The sequence below is a fragment of the Mauremys mutica genome, chromosome 7, assembly GCF_020497125.1.
Source record: "Mauremys mutica isolate MM-2020 ecotype Southern chromosome 7, ASM2049712v1, whole genome shotgun sequence".
NCBI lineage: Eukaryota > Metazoa > Chordata > Testudines > Geoemydidae > Mauremys > Mauremys mutica.
In genome coordinates, this window is record NC_059078.1 from 124066549 (window position 1) to 124082444 (window position 15896).

At 46.8% G+C, this 15896-nt stretch overlaps 1 protein-coding gene across 4 annotated transcripts in view; it reads left to right on the forward strand.

Annotated features, from left to right (window-relative positions):
• Positions 1 to 15896, forward strand: part of LOC123374066 (SH3 and PX domain-containing protein 2A-like) — a 165825-nt gene that overhangs the window by 52673 nt on the left and 97256 nt on the right. For all 4 annotated transcript variants that reach the window (XM_045023503.1, XM_045023504.1, XM_045023502.1 and 1 more), the window contains one exon: positions 13365 to 13445. In XM_045023503.1, coding sequence (XP_044879438.1) covers positions 13365 to 13445 — 81 coding nt within the window. The remainder of the gene's footprint in view (positions 1 to 13364; positions 13446 to 15896) is intronic.

Below are 15896 nucleotides of genomic sequence, written 5' to 3' on the forward strand. Positions count from 1 at the left end.
TTTTGCTGAACCCCCCATTGCAAATTTTTCAAATGTCAAATATTGCAAATGACCCCCCTCCCCCCAAAATAGCAAATTGCTGTACATATTCATAGGAGCATACTCGTGGTATTGCCACCTTTACGTCTGTGCTGCTGCTGGTGGCGGTGTTGCCTTCAGAGCTGGTGGCTGGAGAGTGGTGGCTGCTGTACTCTCCCTCCCCTTGCCCCCAGCAATATTTTTGTGCACCCCATCCCTTCGCCAATAGCCTTGTGACCCCAGTTTGAGGAACCATGATCTATCTGTCCAACTAGCCTATCACCCTGTTTCTGACAGTGGCCAGTACCTACTGCTTCAGAGGAAGCTGCAAGAAGCTCTGTCCTCGGCAGCTATGGAATAACCTTCAGCAGGTGATTATAACCATCCCAGGAGAGATTAGTCCTGCTCCAGCTGAAGTCAGTGGCAAAATTCTGAGTGACTTTTTCAGTGGGAACAGCAACTGACCCTGAGTGCATTGCCCCAAATCCTATAGGAAATGTGTGGCAGAGGTGGGATTGAGCCCTTGCTTCAATTCCTAGCCCGCACTTCCTCCAGTTAACACTTTTATTATGCACAGAGGCACTTCTGTCCGCGAGAAGTTATAGAACGCTGCTCTGAGCCAAATGATACAGCTTTATTAACCCATCTTAGCTGCCGTGTACAGGGGGCCAGTTAATATGTTGTTTTACACGTGGTGTGGCCCCCACTGAATTTAAAAGGATCTTGAAGGGCAAGTCAGCACAGAATTTGGCCCCAGATAACTTGCTACAAGGCAATGAAAAACTTGAGAGAACTATTTAGATACTTCCTGCATAGTCCGTGTACCATAGCTATGCTTTCGTGTCCAGAAGGTTATCAGTAGTGAATATTTAGCATCATTAGTTGTACTAAAAGTTAATTTCAGCTTCCGAAGGGCTCTCATCTTGGTCCCATCATGCTATCTATCCCAGTCACTCAGAAACCACTCCAATCCCACTGTCACCAAAGTATCATCTTCTGAACAGCTGATAGAAAAAGCAGTAGCGTGAAAGCTGAAGATGTTTCATCAGGTTACTCTGTGGATTTGTGCTGGGGAGAGCTGGATATTGTCCATCAAAAACACAAGGTTTGATAGTAAAGTCAGAACCAGGCCAGTCATAGTTGAATGTATACTTTGCTTACACTGTAGGAAATCCTTTCCTCCTTATTGCTCTTTGTAGGCAGCAAACGGTGCTTACTATCCTTATTTTGGCATCCAACAAGCAGTCACTTATAAAATTCCTCTGTAAATATATGGTTCAAGATGCACCTGAGAGCGTAGGAGCACATCCAACACAACCATTGTTTCTTGCTGGAGCCTTTTCCAGTGGTACCATGGCAAAGTCCACCACCAGCAGAGGGATGTGCTGCTTCATCCCTACAGCAGGGCCATCCTGGGCACTGAATGAAGCAGGGGTCCTGTGGAAAAAATACTAGGGGTTCATGTAATCAGAGACTGTACCAAAATGCCTGCACACAGTAGGGTTGAACTAAGGTTGCACAAGGAAACTTAATTCTGGCATTTCCTATCTTTTGAGTGCCTGACTTTGCAACCTTAATAAAGTTCTTTTAACAGATTTTTTTATGTGGAATGTAACCTTTTCTTTTGGGTAATAAGAAAATGACCCTTGTGGTACCTTCTAACCCTATGCTTCTAACATGTAGGTTTTCTTGCATGCAGTGTACATGTAGGTGCAAAAGGCATACAGAAGCTCCCCGACTTATGCAAGTGTTCCGGAACGCCTTGCGTAAGTCGAATTTTGTGTAAGTCAGGAACAATTATGCCCCTTCCCCCCCCAAAAAAAGCTTACGGAACTTATGGAACTTTTCCTGTAAATCTGGATTTCCGTAAGTTGGGTTTGGGTAACCCAGGGAGTGTCTGTATTCTACATCTGTGCTAAAGGCTTAAGGAACATCAAAACTGACTGGTTCAAAATTGTAGTCACCATTTAAAAAACTATATACTGGCTTCCCAACCTTGAAAAATCAGTTTGCTTCCCACATTGCGGACTGAAGTGTTTCAGAAATTCCAGACTTCTCTGTTATGTAGCCTTACAGTAGCAAAGCCATGGGCCTGTTTGCAGTTTCTCTCTTCTGCTCCGTTCTTGTGAGCTGACTGGATAGTGAAATATCAGAGAGATGGTGCGAGATGCACAAGTGCTGGCTCTCAAATTTCTACACAGCAGCTCTGTCTGATTCCTCCCCTGCCTGCCTTCAGAATGTTTGAATGAAGGACAGTTCTCCATATTTGTCCGGCACTTCCAGTATTGCCATGTGCCATCCCATTGTGTCTCTATTGCAATTGTCTTTGCATGGACTCAGGCTCTCAAGGAGCTCTTTCTTATTCTTCACCTGAAGTCACTTCCCTCTGGATATCATTAATCATTTTCACAGCATCCAATTTTAATGACCCTAGCAGAAAATTATGAGGTGAGCTGGGGAATAAGTAACGGGAGTAGAACCTGCCTTTCATGCAATGGTTGTTGGTAAATCCAAGGCCGCTAGGGCTGGATAAATGGCAAGCTGAGATTCCTGTGGAAGGGAGAAGGTGATATTTGAGGCTTTTGAAACCTCTAGAATGGCCTTTTAAAGTCTGAGGTTTTACTAAGTTCCAGCAAACATCTTTTCCCTATTATTTTAAACGGTGGTTTCCCAAGAGAAATTTAATTTACGCAGACAAGCAAAAATCAATAGTCATTCCAGATTTACACCTGTCTGTCACAGACAGCAGAATTGTATCCCGTGTATTTCTAGCTAATTGAAAGCCTGCATGATTATTTAAGGTGCTTTTCTTACCCACCTGCTAGGATCTACCAGTGCAATAGAATTAAAAAAACAAGCCTGCTGCACTTCCAGAGACTTTGAAATTCAAAGGATTTAATTTCCATTTTAAAGACTATTAATGAAATCCTGCCTTCGCTGAAGTTTTCCTCCCACTGGGGCTGGGATTTCAACATATAAGCTTTTCAGAGCAGGGACGACGCCTACACAGCAGCTAGCACGATGAGGCCCTGATCTCGGTTGGTGTCCCTAGGCAGTACCGCAGCAGTATATCTCCCAAGTAGCATGTGCTACTGTAAACACATCAGACATGGCCTCTGTTTTCTACAGTCTTCTCATAGAATATCCAGTTAAGTCTAGGGTCTCAGTCCTTCTATTCAAGGGCTCCACGGTCTGGGCCCAGGATATCTAAGAGAGCCTAAAGTTTTGGGGTAAGGACGGTGGCCAACAACTCCGCTCCTCAGGGACAATGGAACCTTGTACCACCGGGGTGAAGCTTATCTGTGCAGGAGACAGAGCTTTCTCAGGGACGGGTCCCAGACTGTGGAATGAACTCCCCAGGATTGACCATAAACTTACCCAGTGCAAGGTGTACTTCTCTGACCTGCCCTCTCTAAGGGTACGTCTACACTACGGGACTATTCCGAATTTGCATAAACCGGTTTTGTAAAACAGATTTTATAAAATCGAGTGCGCGCGGCCACACTAAACACATTAAATTGGTGGTGTGCGTCCATGGTCCGAGGCTAGCGTCGATTTCTGGAGCGTTGCACTGTGGGTAGCTATCCCGTAGCTATCCCATAGTTCCCGCAGCCTCCCCCGCCCCTTGGCATTTCCGGGTTGAGATCCCAGTGCCTGATGGGGCAAAAATCATTGTCGCGGGTGGTTCTGGGTACAGCCTCACCCCTCCCTCCCTGAGCAGCAGACAACCATTTCGCGCCTTTTTTGCTTGGTGAACTGTGCAGACACCATAGCACAGCAAGCATGGACCCTGCTCAGCTCAATACCGCAATCGTGGATGTTTTAAACACCTCGCGCACTCTCGTGCAGTCTATGGTGAACCAGGACCTTCAATCCGAGGCGAGGAGGAGGCGGATACGGCAGCGCGGCGATGACAGTGATGAGGACCTAGACACAGAATTCTCTCAAACCGCGGGCCCCTGCGCTTTGGAGATCCTGATGGTAATGGGGCAGATTCTATCCATTGAACGCCGATTTTGGGCCCGGGAAACAAGCACTGACTGGTGGGACCGCATTGTGTTGCAGGTGTGGGACGATTCCCAGTGGCTGCGAAACTTTTGCATGCGTAAGGGCACTTTCATGGAACTTTGTGACTTGCTTGCCCCTGCCCTGAAACGCCAGAATACCAAGATGAGAGCAGCCCTCACAGTAGAGAAGCGAGTGGCGATAGCCCTGTGGAAGCTTGCAACGCCAGACAGCTACCGGTCAGTCGGGAATCAATTTGGAGTTGGAAAATCTACTGTGGGGGCTGCTGTGATGCAAGTAGCCAAAGCAATCACTAAGCTGCTGCTACGAAAGGTTGTGACTCTGGGAAACGTGCAGGCCATAGTGGATGGCTTTGCTGCACTGGGATTTCCTAACTGTGGGGGGGCGATAGATGGAACCCATATCCCTATCTTGGCACCGCAGCGCCAGGGCACCCAGTACGTAAACCGGAAGGGGTACTTTTCAATGGTGCTGCAAGCACTGGTAGATCACAAGGGACGTTTCACAAACATCCACGTGGGATGGCCAGGGAGGGTTCATGACGCTCGCGTCTTCAGAAGCACTACTCTGTTTAAACGGCTGCAGCAAGGGAATTACTTCCCAGACCAGAAAATAACAGTTGGGGATGTTGAAATGCCTGTCGTTATCCTGTCGTTATCCAGCCTACCCCTTGATGCCATGGCTCATGAAGCCATACACAGGCAGCCTGGACAGTGGTCAGGATCTGTTCAATTACAGGCTGAGCAAGTGCAGAATGGTGGTGGAATGTGCATTTGGCCATTTAAAGGCGCGCTGGCGGACATTACTGACTCGCTCAGACCTCAGCCAAACCAATGTCCCCTATGTTATTACTGCTTGCTGTATTCTCCACAATCTCTGTGAGAGTAAGGGGGAGACCTTTATGGCGGGGTGGGAGGCTGAGGCAAATCACCTGGCCGCTGATTACGCGCAGCCAGACACCAGGGAGATTAGAAGAGCACACCAGGAAGCGGTGCGCATCAGAGAAGCTTTGAAAACGAGCTTCATCAATGGCCAGGGTACAGTGTGACTGCTGTGTTTTTTGATGAACACCCAACCCCCTTGATTGACTCAGTCCCTGTAAGCAACTCCCCCTCCCCCTTCGAGTACAGCTTACTTATGCAAATAAAGTCACTCATTTAAAAAGCATGAATTCTTTATTGATTCATTATAAAAAGAGGGAGAGAAGTAAGGGTGTGGTTTGGGAGGAGGATAGGAGGGATGGAGAAGGCCTTTAAAAAAAAATTCACAGTAACGACATCCTTCTGGTTGGGCTGTCCACGGGGGTGGAGTGGGTGGGTGCACGGAGCCTCCCCCCACGGGTTCTTACATGTCTGGGTGAGGAGGATGTGGAACATGGTGAGGGTTGAGGGTGGTTATACAGGGGCTGCAGCGGCACTCTGTGATCCTGCTGCCGTTCCTGAAGCTCCACAAGACGCCGGAGCATGTCAGTTTGATCACGCAGCAGCCCCAGAGTTGCATCCCGCCACCGCTGATCTTCCTGCCGCCACCGCTGATTTTCCTGCCGGTCTTCCTGCCGCCACCTCTCATCTCGGTTGTCCCTCCTGTCCTCACGTTCATCCCTCCTGTCCTCACGTTCACTGGCCTCTTTCCTGTAATTTGATACCACGTCCTTCCACTCATTCAGATGAGCTCTTTCATTGCGTGTAACTTCCATAATATCCGAGAACATCTCATCTCGCGTCTTCTTTTTCCTCCGCCTTATCTGTGCTAGCCTTTGGGATGGAGGAGGGATGGTTGAAAAATTTGCAGCTGCATGAGGGAGATAAATATTTAGAAAGATACATTTTACAGAACAATGGTTATACTCTTTCACAGTGAACAGCACTATTCACCTAGCACATGTGATTTCCCTACAAGGTCGCATTTTTCATCTTAATAGTGAGTGCTTGCAGCTCTGGAGTTACAGATCTCACAGACACAGGTCCAGGCATCAGAATTCAGCTTGCATGCGGCCATGGTAAGCCACTGTCTTTCGGCTTCTGTAGTGATTTACCCCTCCCCCCAACACATGGCTAATACCACGCTAGCTCCCTGCTAATCAACAACCTTCCCACCCCCCCCCCACTGCGTGTCTGGTAGTTTGGGGAAGATCGCCGGTGACCAAACACAGAAAAGATCATCGGCATTTCACTCCTCCCCTCCCCCCGCTTTGCTACGTGCAGGAAAGTTTTTTTTTTAAGCTGCTGCAGTCCACGAACCCAGTAGAAAAATGGCCACCCCCCTTACTTAAATTCCTGATTTTTAACCAGGTTATCCTGAACGATATCACTTTGCTGAGGATAACAGAACAAGATAAAGAGCGGATGCTTCTTGAATGCCAGCAGTCACCGGGACCATACGCTGCTATGCTTTGCCACGCAATGATACCTGATTACTTGCTACATGCATGGCGTGGTAAAGTGTCCTACCATGGTGGGCGGAACAAGGCTGCCTTGCCCAGAAACCTTCTGCAAAGGCTTCTGGAGTACCTACAGGAGCGCTTCATCGAGATGTCCCTGGAGGATTTCCTCTCAATCCCCGGACATGTTAACAAACTTTTCTAAGTAACTATACTGTCTGCGAATGCATCCCAAGTCCTCAGGGCAAATCAATCATTAAAAAAGGCTTGCTTAAAAAACAATGTTTGCTATTTGCAAAGGTACACTCACCAGAGCTCCCTTCCATGGCGTCATTGTCTGGGATAGTGGCTTGTGAGGGCTGGGAGGACGGTAATTCCGTCAGGGTGAGAAAAAGCTCCTGGCTGCTGGGGCTCACTGAGTGCTGTGTGCTCTCTGCTAGGTCTTCCTCCTCTTCTTCATCTTCATCTTCCCCGTCTGCATAATCCTCAGCCATGGCAGAGATTACAACCCCCACTTCGGAATCCACGATCAGGGGTGGGGTAGTTGTGACGCAGCCCCCTAAAATTGCATGCAGCTCAGCATAGAAGCGGCATGTTTTTCGACCTGCCCTGGACCTTCCGTTTGCTTCTTTGGTTTTCTGGTAGGCTTGTCTGAGCTCCTTAACTTTCACTCTGCACTGCACTGAGTCCCTGCTGTGGCCTTTATCCGTCATAGCCTTAGAAATTCTTTCAAATACTTTTTCATTTCGTCTTTTGGAACGCAGTTCTGTTAGCACTGAATCCTCTCCCCAGATAGCGATCAGATCCAGTACCTCCCGTGCAGTCCATGCTGGGGCTCTTTTACGATTCTCAGGAGACTGCATTGTTAACTGTGCTGATGAGCTGTGCGTGGTCACCTGTGCTGATGAGATCTCCACGCTGGGGAAGCAGAAAATGAATTTCAAAACTTCGCAGGGCTTTTCCTGTCTACCTGGCCAGTGCATCCGAGTTCAGAATGCTGTCCAGAGCGGTCACTGGTGCACTGTGGGATACCGCCCGGAGGCCAATACCGTCGATCAGCGGCCACACTAACCCTAATCCGATATGGTAATACCGATACTAGCGTTACTCCTCTCGTTAGGGAGGAGTACAGAAACCGGTTTAAAGAGCCATTAAAATCGATATAAGGTGCCTCCTAGTGTGGACGGTTGTGGCGTTAAATCGGTTTTACGCTCCTAAAACCGATTTAAACGCCTAGTGTAGACCAGGCTTCTCATAAACCCAGCGTAGGGGTGGACATTTTATAAACAAACAAACGTAACCGTAAATCCACTGTAGACAAAATTTCTCCCCCTTGAGAGAGGATGAGACAGATGATAAACTATGTTTGATAATGTTAGTCACTCACTCAGTGCTTTGCTGAGAGGCGCTCAGATATCATGGTGATCAGGGCAGTATGAAGACCAAAGCAGAATAGAACTTGATAGAATAGATTTGTAAAACAAATAACAAGTAAAAGCTAAAACCCACATTTATTGTGAATTCTAAGTAGAGGCCTTAGGAAAATGAAATGACATTTAAAAAACCTGGAGATTTATGGTATTTGCATGTTGTGTTCAACTTTTGAGAAAGGTACAAACTTGCAAAAAGAGAGTTAGGAAATCTCACTTAGTGTTTTTTTTTTTTTTTGTATTTAACTAGGCCTACTTCAATCCTACATTATCCATTTTCTGAGGACCCCAATTAAGAATACAAATCAGCTTGTACCCACCAAGTACAATTCTGAACCTTGTGTGTTTTCTATTTGTAGCCATTCCCATTGAACGTTTTCCTAAAGTGGCCTTTTTGTAGAAACTCGATGAAAAACTAAACTGGGTTGTGAAATGCTGTTGAATGAAGTGACAAATATTTTTGCACAAGAATCTTGTGGAAAAATTTGTTTTTGTGCAGCTTTGGCTTTAAACCGGGTAAATACGCTCCTCACGATGCAAATGCTCTGGTGGTTTGTCTGTCATTCTAAGGTCCTTAGATGGCCCTCATCTCTGTAATGTCTGAGTACCTCATACTCCTTAACGTATTTATTCCCCCAACAATCCCCATGAGGCAGGGCTGTGCTATTATTCCCATTGTACAGATTGGGAGCTGAGGGATACAGAGGCTGAGTCATTTGCCCTCAGGAAACCTGTGACAGATCTCTTGGGTCTTAGACTAGTGCCTTATCACTGGACTCTCTCTACTGCACAACTCCCTAGGGATCTGCCCGCCATCAGCCTTTTTCACTTGGTACCGTGTCCAACCTGACATGGGAGTTGAACATGGTAATAACAGATGGGGATCCTTGGTTAAGAAGACATCTGAAGGCTCCTGCTCCCATCAGGAAAGAAGAAAGAGAAAAAAATATCCCACTATGATCCTTTGTTCTGCCTTTTCTCTGAGGCCTCTCCAGGGAGCTGAATGTAGTACCCCTTATCTTTTAAAAAGCATAAAGGCAATTATCTAGCCACAGACCTTTGCAAGGCAGCCTGATGTAGCCAGAGGCAGGGAGCGATGCTTATCCAGCCACGATCTCTGGAGATACAGAACCTCACACTTGCACAGACTAAAAAAGCAAGAGTTCCTGCTGCTAAGCATTTGGGTTGGGAGATGGGAGGAGATGCAGTCCTGCTCCTTCCATTTCCTCTACCAGATCCTTATCTTGTGTTGGTAGATGAAGTTTGACATTTACTTTAAAGACACAGTAGTGGGCCACACTCTGCATTCAGTTACACTGGGGTCCATTTTTTTTCTATATTTGTGTGGCTGGAGGCAAGGACGTGACAAGTCAGGAAATAATTTTTTTAACCCTGTTATGGTGACCCAGAGGAACGGGGTTAAGGAGGGCCGTTGGGCCCAGCTAGCCCTGCTCCGTTATATCTGCAGCCAATGCCAGGCCTGGAGAGGAGAGAAAAGGAGGGAGTCTGACTCAGTTGGGGCTGACCAGCAAAGAGGCAGGAGCTAGCTCTCGCCTTGCCTGAGGGAAGGAGCACTAGCCTGCTGACTGAGGCAGCCACCAGAAACCAAGCAGTGTCTTCCTGGCAAAGGAGACCGAGAAAGAGGCCTCGGAGCATCCAACCTGAGAGGAACCCAGGTGACTAGAGCATGGAAACCTTGTAGGGGTTCCGACTCCGCCAAACAGATGACTGCCCCACACGGAGGAATCTGAGACGACAGCAGCAGGACACCACACAGTGTCCAAGAGAGGGCACTAGTAGGAGACAAGGCACAACAGGAACTTGGACCCATGGGTCCACGGCCCAAATGGTAGAAAGTAGCTCCATGCTGGGAGGTCCTCTTCTCAGGGGTGACTTACACAGGGTCTTGCATCTTGTGTCATCACTTTCACTGGTGTTAACTAGGTGCAAAACGCTGCCATTCCCATCTGGCTGTTTTACAGGTGTAAAAGATATCTGAAGGTACAAGGCAGTGGTGTCTCCATCTCCCAGTGTATAATGTACTATACAGTTGAACTGTATCATATGAGGCTGATTTGGGGCTGTATTGGGTCCTCTAGCCTGCAGGGTTTGTACAGTTGCAACTCCCTAAAATGAGTCTGGTGGGGATTCCTTTCATAGATTGCACAGTCAGAAGGGATCACTGTGATCATCCAACATAAGAACGGCCCGACTGGGTCAGACTAAAGGTCCATCCGGCCCAGTATCCTGTCTTCCGACAGTGCGACCTCCTCTGTAACACAGGGCACAGAACTTCCCCCAGATAATTCCTAGAGTACATGTAGATCTTTTAGAAAAACATCCCATCTTGATTTAGCAATGGCCAGTGATGGAGAGTCCACCATGACCCATGGTAAATTGTTCCAATGGTTAATTACCCTCACTGTCAAAAACGTACACCGTATTTCCAGTCTGATTTTGTCTAGCTTCAATTTCCAGCTATTAGACCTTTCTGTGATAGACTGAAGAGCTCATTATTAAATAGTTGTTCCCCATGAAGATACTTTGGCTTTGTCTACACTCAGGGCTGGCTCCAGGCACCAGCATTCCAAGCTGGTGCTTGGGGCGGCAGTCTTCAAGGGGCGGCAGTCCCTGTTGTTTTGCCCCCAGCAGCGTGCCAAATTGCCGCCGCGGGCGGGGGGGGGCAGTCCGTGTGCCCTTAGGGCGGCACGTGCGTTTTTGCGGTGGCGGCAATTCGGCAGCAGCTTCTATATTTAGCTGTCCGCGGCGGCTTCAGCTAAACATAGAAGCTTCTGCAGAATTGCCACCGCCGCGGAAACGCGCCTGCTGCCCTAAGGGCTCACGGACTGCCCCCGCCGCCCATGGCGGCAATTCGGCGCGCTGCTTGGGGCGGCGAAAACCGTAGAGCCAGTCCTGTCTACACTGGCACTTTTGTTGTAAAAACTTTAATCGCTGAGGGGCATGAAAAAACACCCCCCGAACTACAAAAGTTTTAACAACGAAAAGAGCCGGTGTGGACAGCACTTCGGTGGTAGGAGCTGCGCTCCTGGCGACAAAGCTACTGCCCCTCATTGGAGGTGGTTTTATTTGTCACCGGGATAAAGAGCGGCCACACAGCGCAGCCGCAGTAACACAGCTGCGCCATTGTAAAGTGTGCAGGGTAGACGTAGCCTTAGAGGCTGTAATCAAGGCATCCTGTAACTGTGTTTTTGTTAAGCTTAAATAGATAGACTCAAGAAGTGGGCTGTAGCCCACGAAAGCTTATGCTTAAATAAATGTGTTAGTCTCTACGGTGCCACAAGGACTCCTGTTCTTTTTGCGGATACAGACTAACACGGCTGCTACTCTGAGCACTGTAAAGCATGTTTTCTAATCTTTTAATCAGTCTTGTGGCTTTTCTCTGAACTCTCTCGGATTTATCAACATCCTTGAATTGTGGGCACCAGAACTGGCTACAGGATTCCAGCAGTGGTCACACCAGTGCCAAATAGAGAGATAAAATAACCTCTCTAGTCCTGCTTGAGACTCCCCTGTTTATGCATCCCAGGATGGCACTAGCTGTTTTGGCCATAGCGTCACCCTGGGAGCTCATGTTCAGCTGATCATGCACCATAACCCCCATATCTTTTTCAGAATAACTGCTTCCCAGGGTAAAGTCCCCCATTGTGTAAATACGGCCTGCGTTCTTTGTTCCTAGGTATATACATTTATACTTTGCCGTATTAAAACACATATTGTTTTCTGATGCCCAGTTTAACAGGTGATCCAAATCACTCTGAATCAGTGACTTGTCCTCTTCATTATTTACCACTCCCCTAATGAGTGTGTTATCTGCGGACTTTTTTTATCAGTGATGATTTTATATTTTCTTCTGGGTTATTGATAAAAATGTTAAACAACTGGGGACCAAGAACTGATCCCTGCAGGACCCCACTGGAAACAGGCCCACTGAATGACGATTCCCCTTTTGTATTTATATTTTGTGACCTAGCAGCTAGCCAGTTTATAATCCATTTAATATCTGCCATATTAATCTTATATTGTTCTAGTTTTTTAATCAAAATGTCCTGCAGTACCAAAATGCCTCTCCAGGGACAAAGTCTTGGACTGCCTGTGAAGGAGACATAGGGAGTAGTCTGCAGATCCCTGGTTTTGGGGGAAAGCAGCAGGCCTGGGATGTGCCAGTGTTACCCTGGGTTCTTTCAACCCAAAGCTCTTGGTAACTTTTACTCTGTGCGAGGAGGTGTCAGGAAATATATCAGGGGAGACACGGCCGTCCGACCGATAGATGGCTGGCACAAACAGGACAACACAAGAGTGCTTTCACTTAAAGCTAAACTTTACTTAGTCTCGAGCACTTACACACGTCCGCAACAAGATTAGTAAAAACACCCCCAACCCTTGATAATTACCAAAGCCGAGTGTGGCTTTCGAGTGACACAGCGGCAGGCTTCTGGTGGCCAAATCTTCCGTCTGCTGGTGGGGACCACAAGATGTATCCAGAGGGAGAGTCCAAAAAGAGTCCCCAATCGAGTCCAACTATCTCAAGCTTTTTCCCCTTATTTATACGTTAGTAATAGTATGACATGTCCCTTAAAGAAACCTTGTTAAGTGAGCAGTTTCAATGATCAAGCAAGCGGTTCCTTCTGATTATTGATTAACCAGGTGTGGGTTTTTCCAGAGTTTGCAGCCTTGAGACCCCAATAGACATTCCTGCTCTTTTAAAATGCACGTATCAGCAACTTCAACACAATTCTTATCAGCGGGGTCAAGCTGCCCTTTCTGTGGCACCCCCAAACTCCCCCCCCACCTTTAACAATAAGCCATAGTGGTTTTTGGCACCTTACTGGTTTGCCAAAGTCTCCCCATACACCAGTCCCTGCACAGTTAACTGTCCTCTCCACCTCTGTGGGAGCAAGACTGCCTCTGGAGCCAGGCTGCCTCTATTTTCTCTGCACAAACCTTCATTTCCAATGTGTGCAAGGAAAGTGTGGCAGGTGACTCCAGCATGGCTCCTCATGTGCTTCAAATGGGGGCATGAGGTGGAATGTAGCAGCTCTCCTGGCCCTTGCTCAATCCTACCAGCAGCATGTGCCTGGTGCCCCTATAGATTTGGGGCAGAGGGGGATGGAAGGAGTGTGCTAATATTTTAAGAAAGCTTTAAACCCAGGCAAAGTAATGTCAATAGGAGTTACTAGCGTGGATTGGTGGAAGACTCTGCTCTGTACTGTGTAACACTGGGCATTTTCCTGAGAAGCCTATGGAAGCCCAGGGTGAGTTCAGGACAGAACTACAGCTTTAATTTAGCCTAACTTTGAGTTTGGTGCTGTGTTTCTTCTAGTGTGCACGTGGGATTGAGTGGGATTAGACTGTCAAATTTATTAAAGATTGGAAATCATCTCCTTATATAGACACACACATTGGTCCTGACTTTTCTGCCTTTGAACTGCAGCCAATGCTTTAGGGCTCCTTAGGCACTGTGTTGACATTTTTTTTCTTCCCCCGAACAGGTATATATCATAAATGTAACATGGTCTGACTCAACTTCCCAGATCATCTACCGGAGATACAGCAAATTCTTTGACCTGCAGGTAACCGTTCATTTTACTTACTGGAAATATTACTTGTATTGGTTTGTACATTTCCACACCATCATCATAACATTAAATAAGACTTTGCACTTGTATAGCCTGTTGCCTCGAATGATCTCAAAGCACTTTGCAGACTTTTCACAGGATGTGAAAGAGGTAAATCCAGTATTATCCTGCCTGTTTTACAGAAGGGTTAATTGAGCCATTGAGAGGTTAAGACCCAGATTTGTCAAGAATGGCTTCTAGTTTTGAGTGCCTAACTTCAAACACCTAGGGCCTGTTTTTCAGAAGTGACTTGCTTGAGGTCACACAATGAGTCAATGGTAGAGGTGGGAATAGAACACGTGTCCTGACTCCCAGTCTCCTGTTCTAACCATTAACCCATCCTCCCCTTCCAGAGATAGGAACAAAAGCCAGGAGTGCTGACTTCCACAGTATGGAGAAATGCTACTGTGGCACAACTGCAACTCTGCCGTTATAGGATGGACACTTACTACAGCGACAGAAGGGTTCTTCCGTCACTGTGGTAAATTCAGCCCTCTGAGAGATGAAGAATTCTTCCATTGAGGTGTCGACATCAGGGCTTAGGTCAGCCTAACTACATTGCAGAGGGCGTGACATTTTTCACAGCCCTGAGTAATGTAGATACGTCGACCTAACTTTGAAGTGTAGACCAGGGCCCAGTCCTCTGCTTTAAACACTAGAACATGCTTCCTCACCGTATTCATGTCAATGTATTTCGCTGTGCTCTGTGCCATTTCATCATTGTCTCTCCAGCAGCAGCAGCCCAGGTTGGTATGAAAATGAACTTTGCTTTACAGCTATTTGTGTGTTTACCCAAATTACAAAATTCAGCATTAAATTATTTGCTATGCTGTTCGTAGGCTGTTGGAAGACTAGTGAGAGGGCTCCTGCTTGGTATCCTAATTAGCAATAATCCAGACCCACTGCTATCTTTCTAGCACATAATTGGCTGGGGTTATAAGATCACTCTGAAGTGAACCGATTTCTCTGTCACACTCGTAGAGAGCTCAGAGCTCCAGCCCTGTGTCCAAGCACTGCTGAATGTTGGGAAAATGTTGATCTGTTTCTGAAGCTTGCAGTTTGGGCCTGTGTGTGTTTAGAATACTAAGAAAGTCCCTTCTAGCTAGCGTCATGGATGTGCACAGACAGCCGCAAACTTCAAAGCCGTGTCACGATCGATGATATCAAACCTGTTTGTCATGCTGAACCTGCAAGAAATAGGTTCCTTGATTTTGGGGTGGCCAACACGAGATCCCTTAAAGAGGCCTGATTTTCAGAATCAGCTCCCTTTGACGTGTCTGTAGTTGGGCACCCCAAATCATTAGTCACATCTGAAAAATGCAAACTATAGTGCTTTAGTTTCTTCAACCAACAGCTTGACCTTTACGTAGCGAGTCCCATGACCCAAATCCTTAGTTTGTGGTACGGATGAAATGAAATGGAATGAAGGCAGAAAAGGGAACATTCATCATCTTTCCTATGTTTCCTTTTGCATTCCCACCCCTCGCCCCACCCATTGACTGGGTTGAAGTGCGTAGACTGGTCAATACCAAAGCCGTAGACAATAAGTCCCAAGTGCAGTTGTTTCTCTGTGGCTGATGTTGTGCTTGTTCACACAAATCTGTGTGTATTTGTATTAGCGTAAGAGTCATGGCCAAAGCCGTTGTTTCTTTCTTTCTCTTCCTTTTTTTTTTAAGCTCCAGTTCTGTTTTCATGTATATATTCTTCTGGGTCTCCTAGCCTTTCCTGGTGGGTTTGAAAAGTTCCCATCAAGCTGAAGTTATCAATGGGGTTAGTGTGTTGGACAGGAAATGATGTCTCAATCAGGGAGAGTGAGTCCTGAAAGGTCCCATTGATAAGTGCAAGTGCCTAGCGCCAGTGAAAAAACTCCTGCTTGTACAACATGGCTCCCCCCCACTAGAAAATATTACAAGAAAGGAATGAAATTCCTTTATTTAACCCTTTTCCCTCCCAGGGATTTCAGGAGTCGCCCTTTGTGCCCATTGGAAGGGCACCAGCATACAAAGAAATTTGCAGCATTCCTTAAGAAGGAAGGAAAAACAGCATCTCCAGGGATTAGAGCACAGGGTTGAAGTCAGGTGCCGAGGATCTTCATCCCAAATCAGCTAGCGACTCTCAGGGCAAGTCACTCACTTCTCTGTGCTGCGGTTTCCCCGTCTGCAAAACGGGGGCAATGATGCATGCATGCTATCGTAGGGTGCTTTGAGATCGATGGGCTAAAAGCACTACTGGAGTGCAGAGTATTATTGTTATTTTATTCATATTAATTATGCTGGATTCCTGGTGAAGATGGACATTACTAAATTCCATCAGCAAAGAGGCATGCACTGTACTCCCTTTCCTTTTAACATCTTTAATTATAATTCTATGAACAGCTCAGCGTCAGGGATTTAAAATATTAAATCA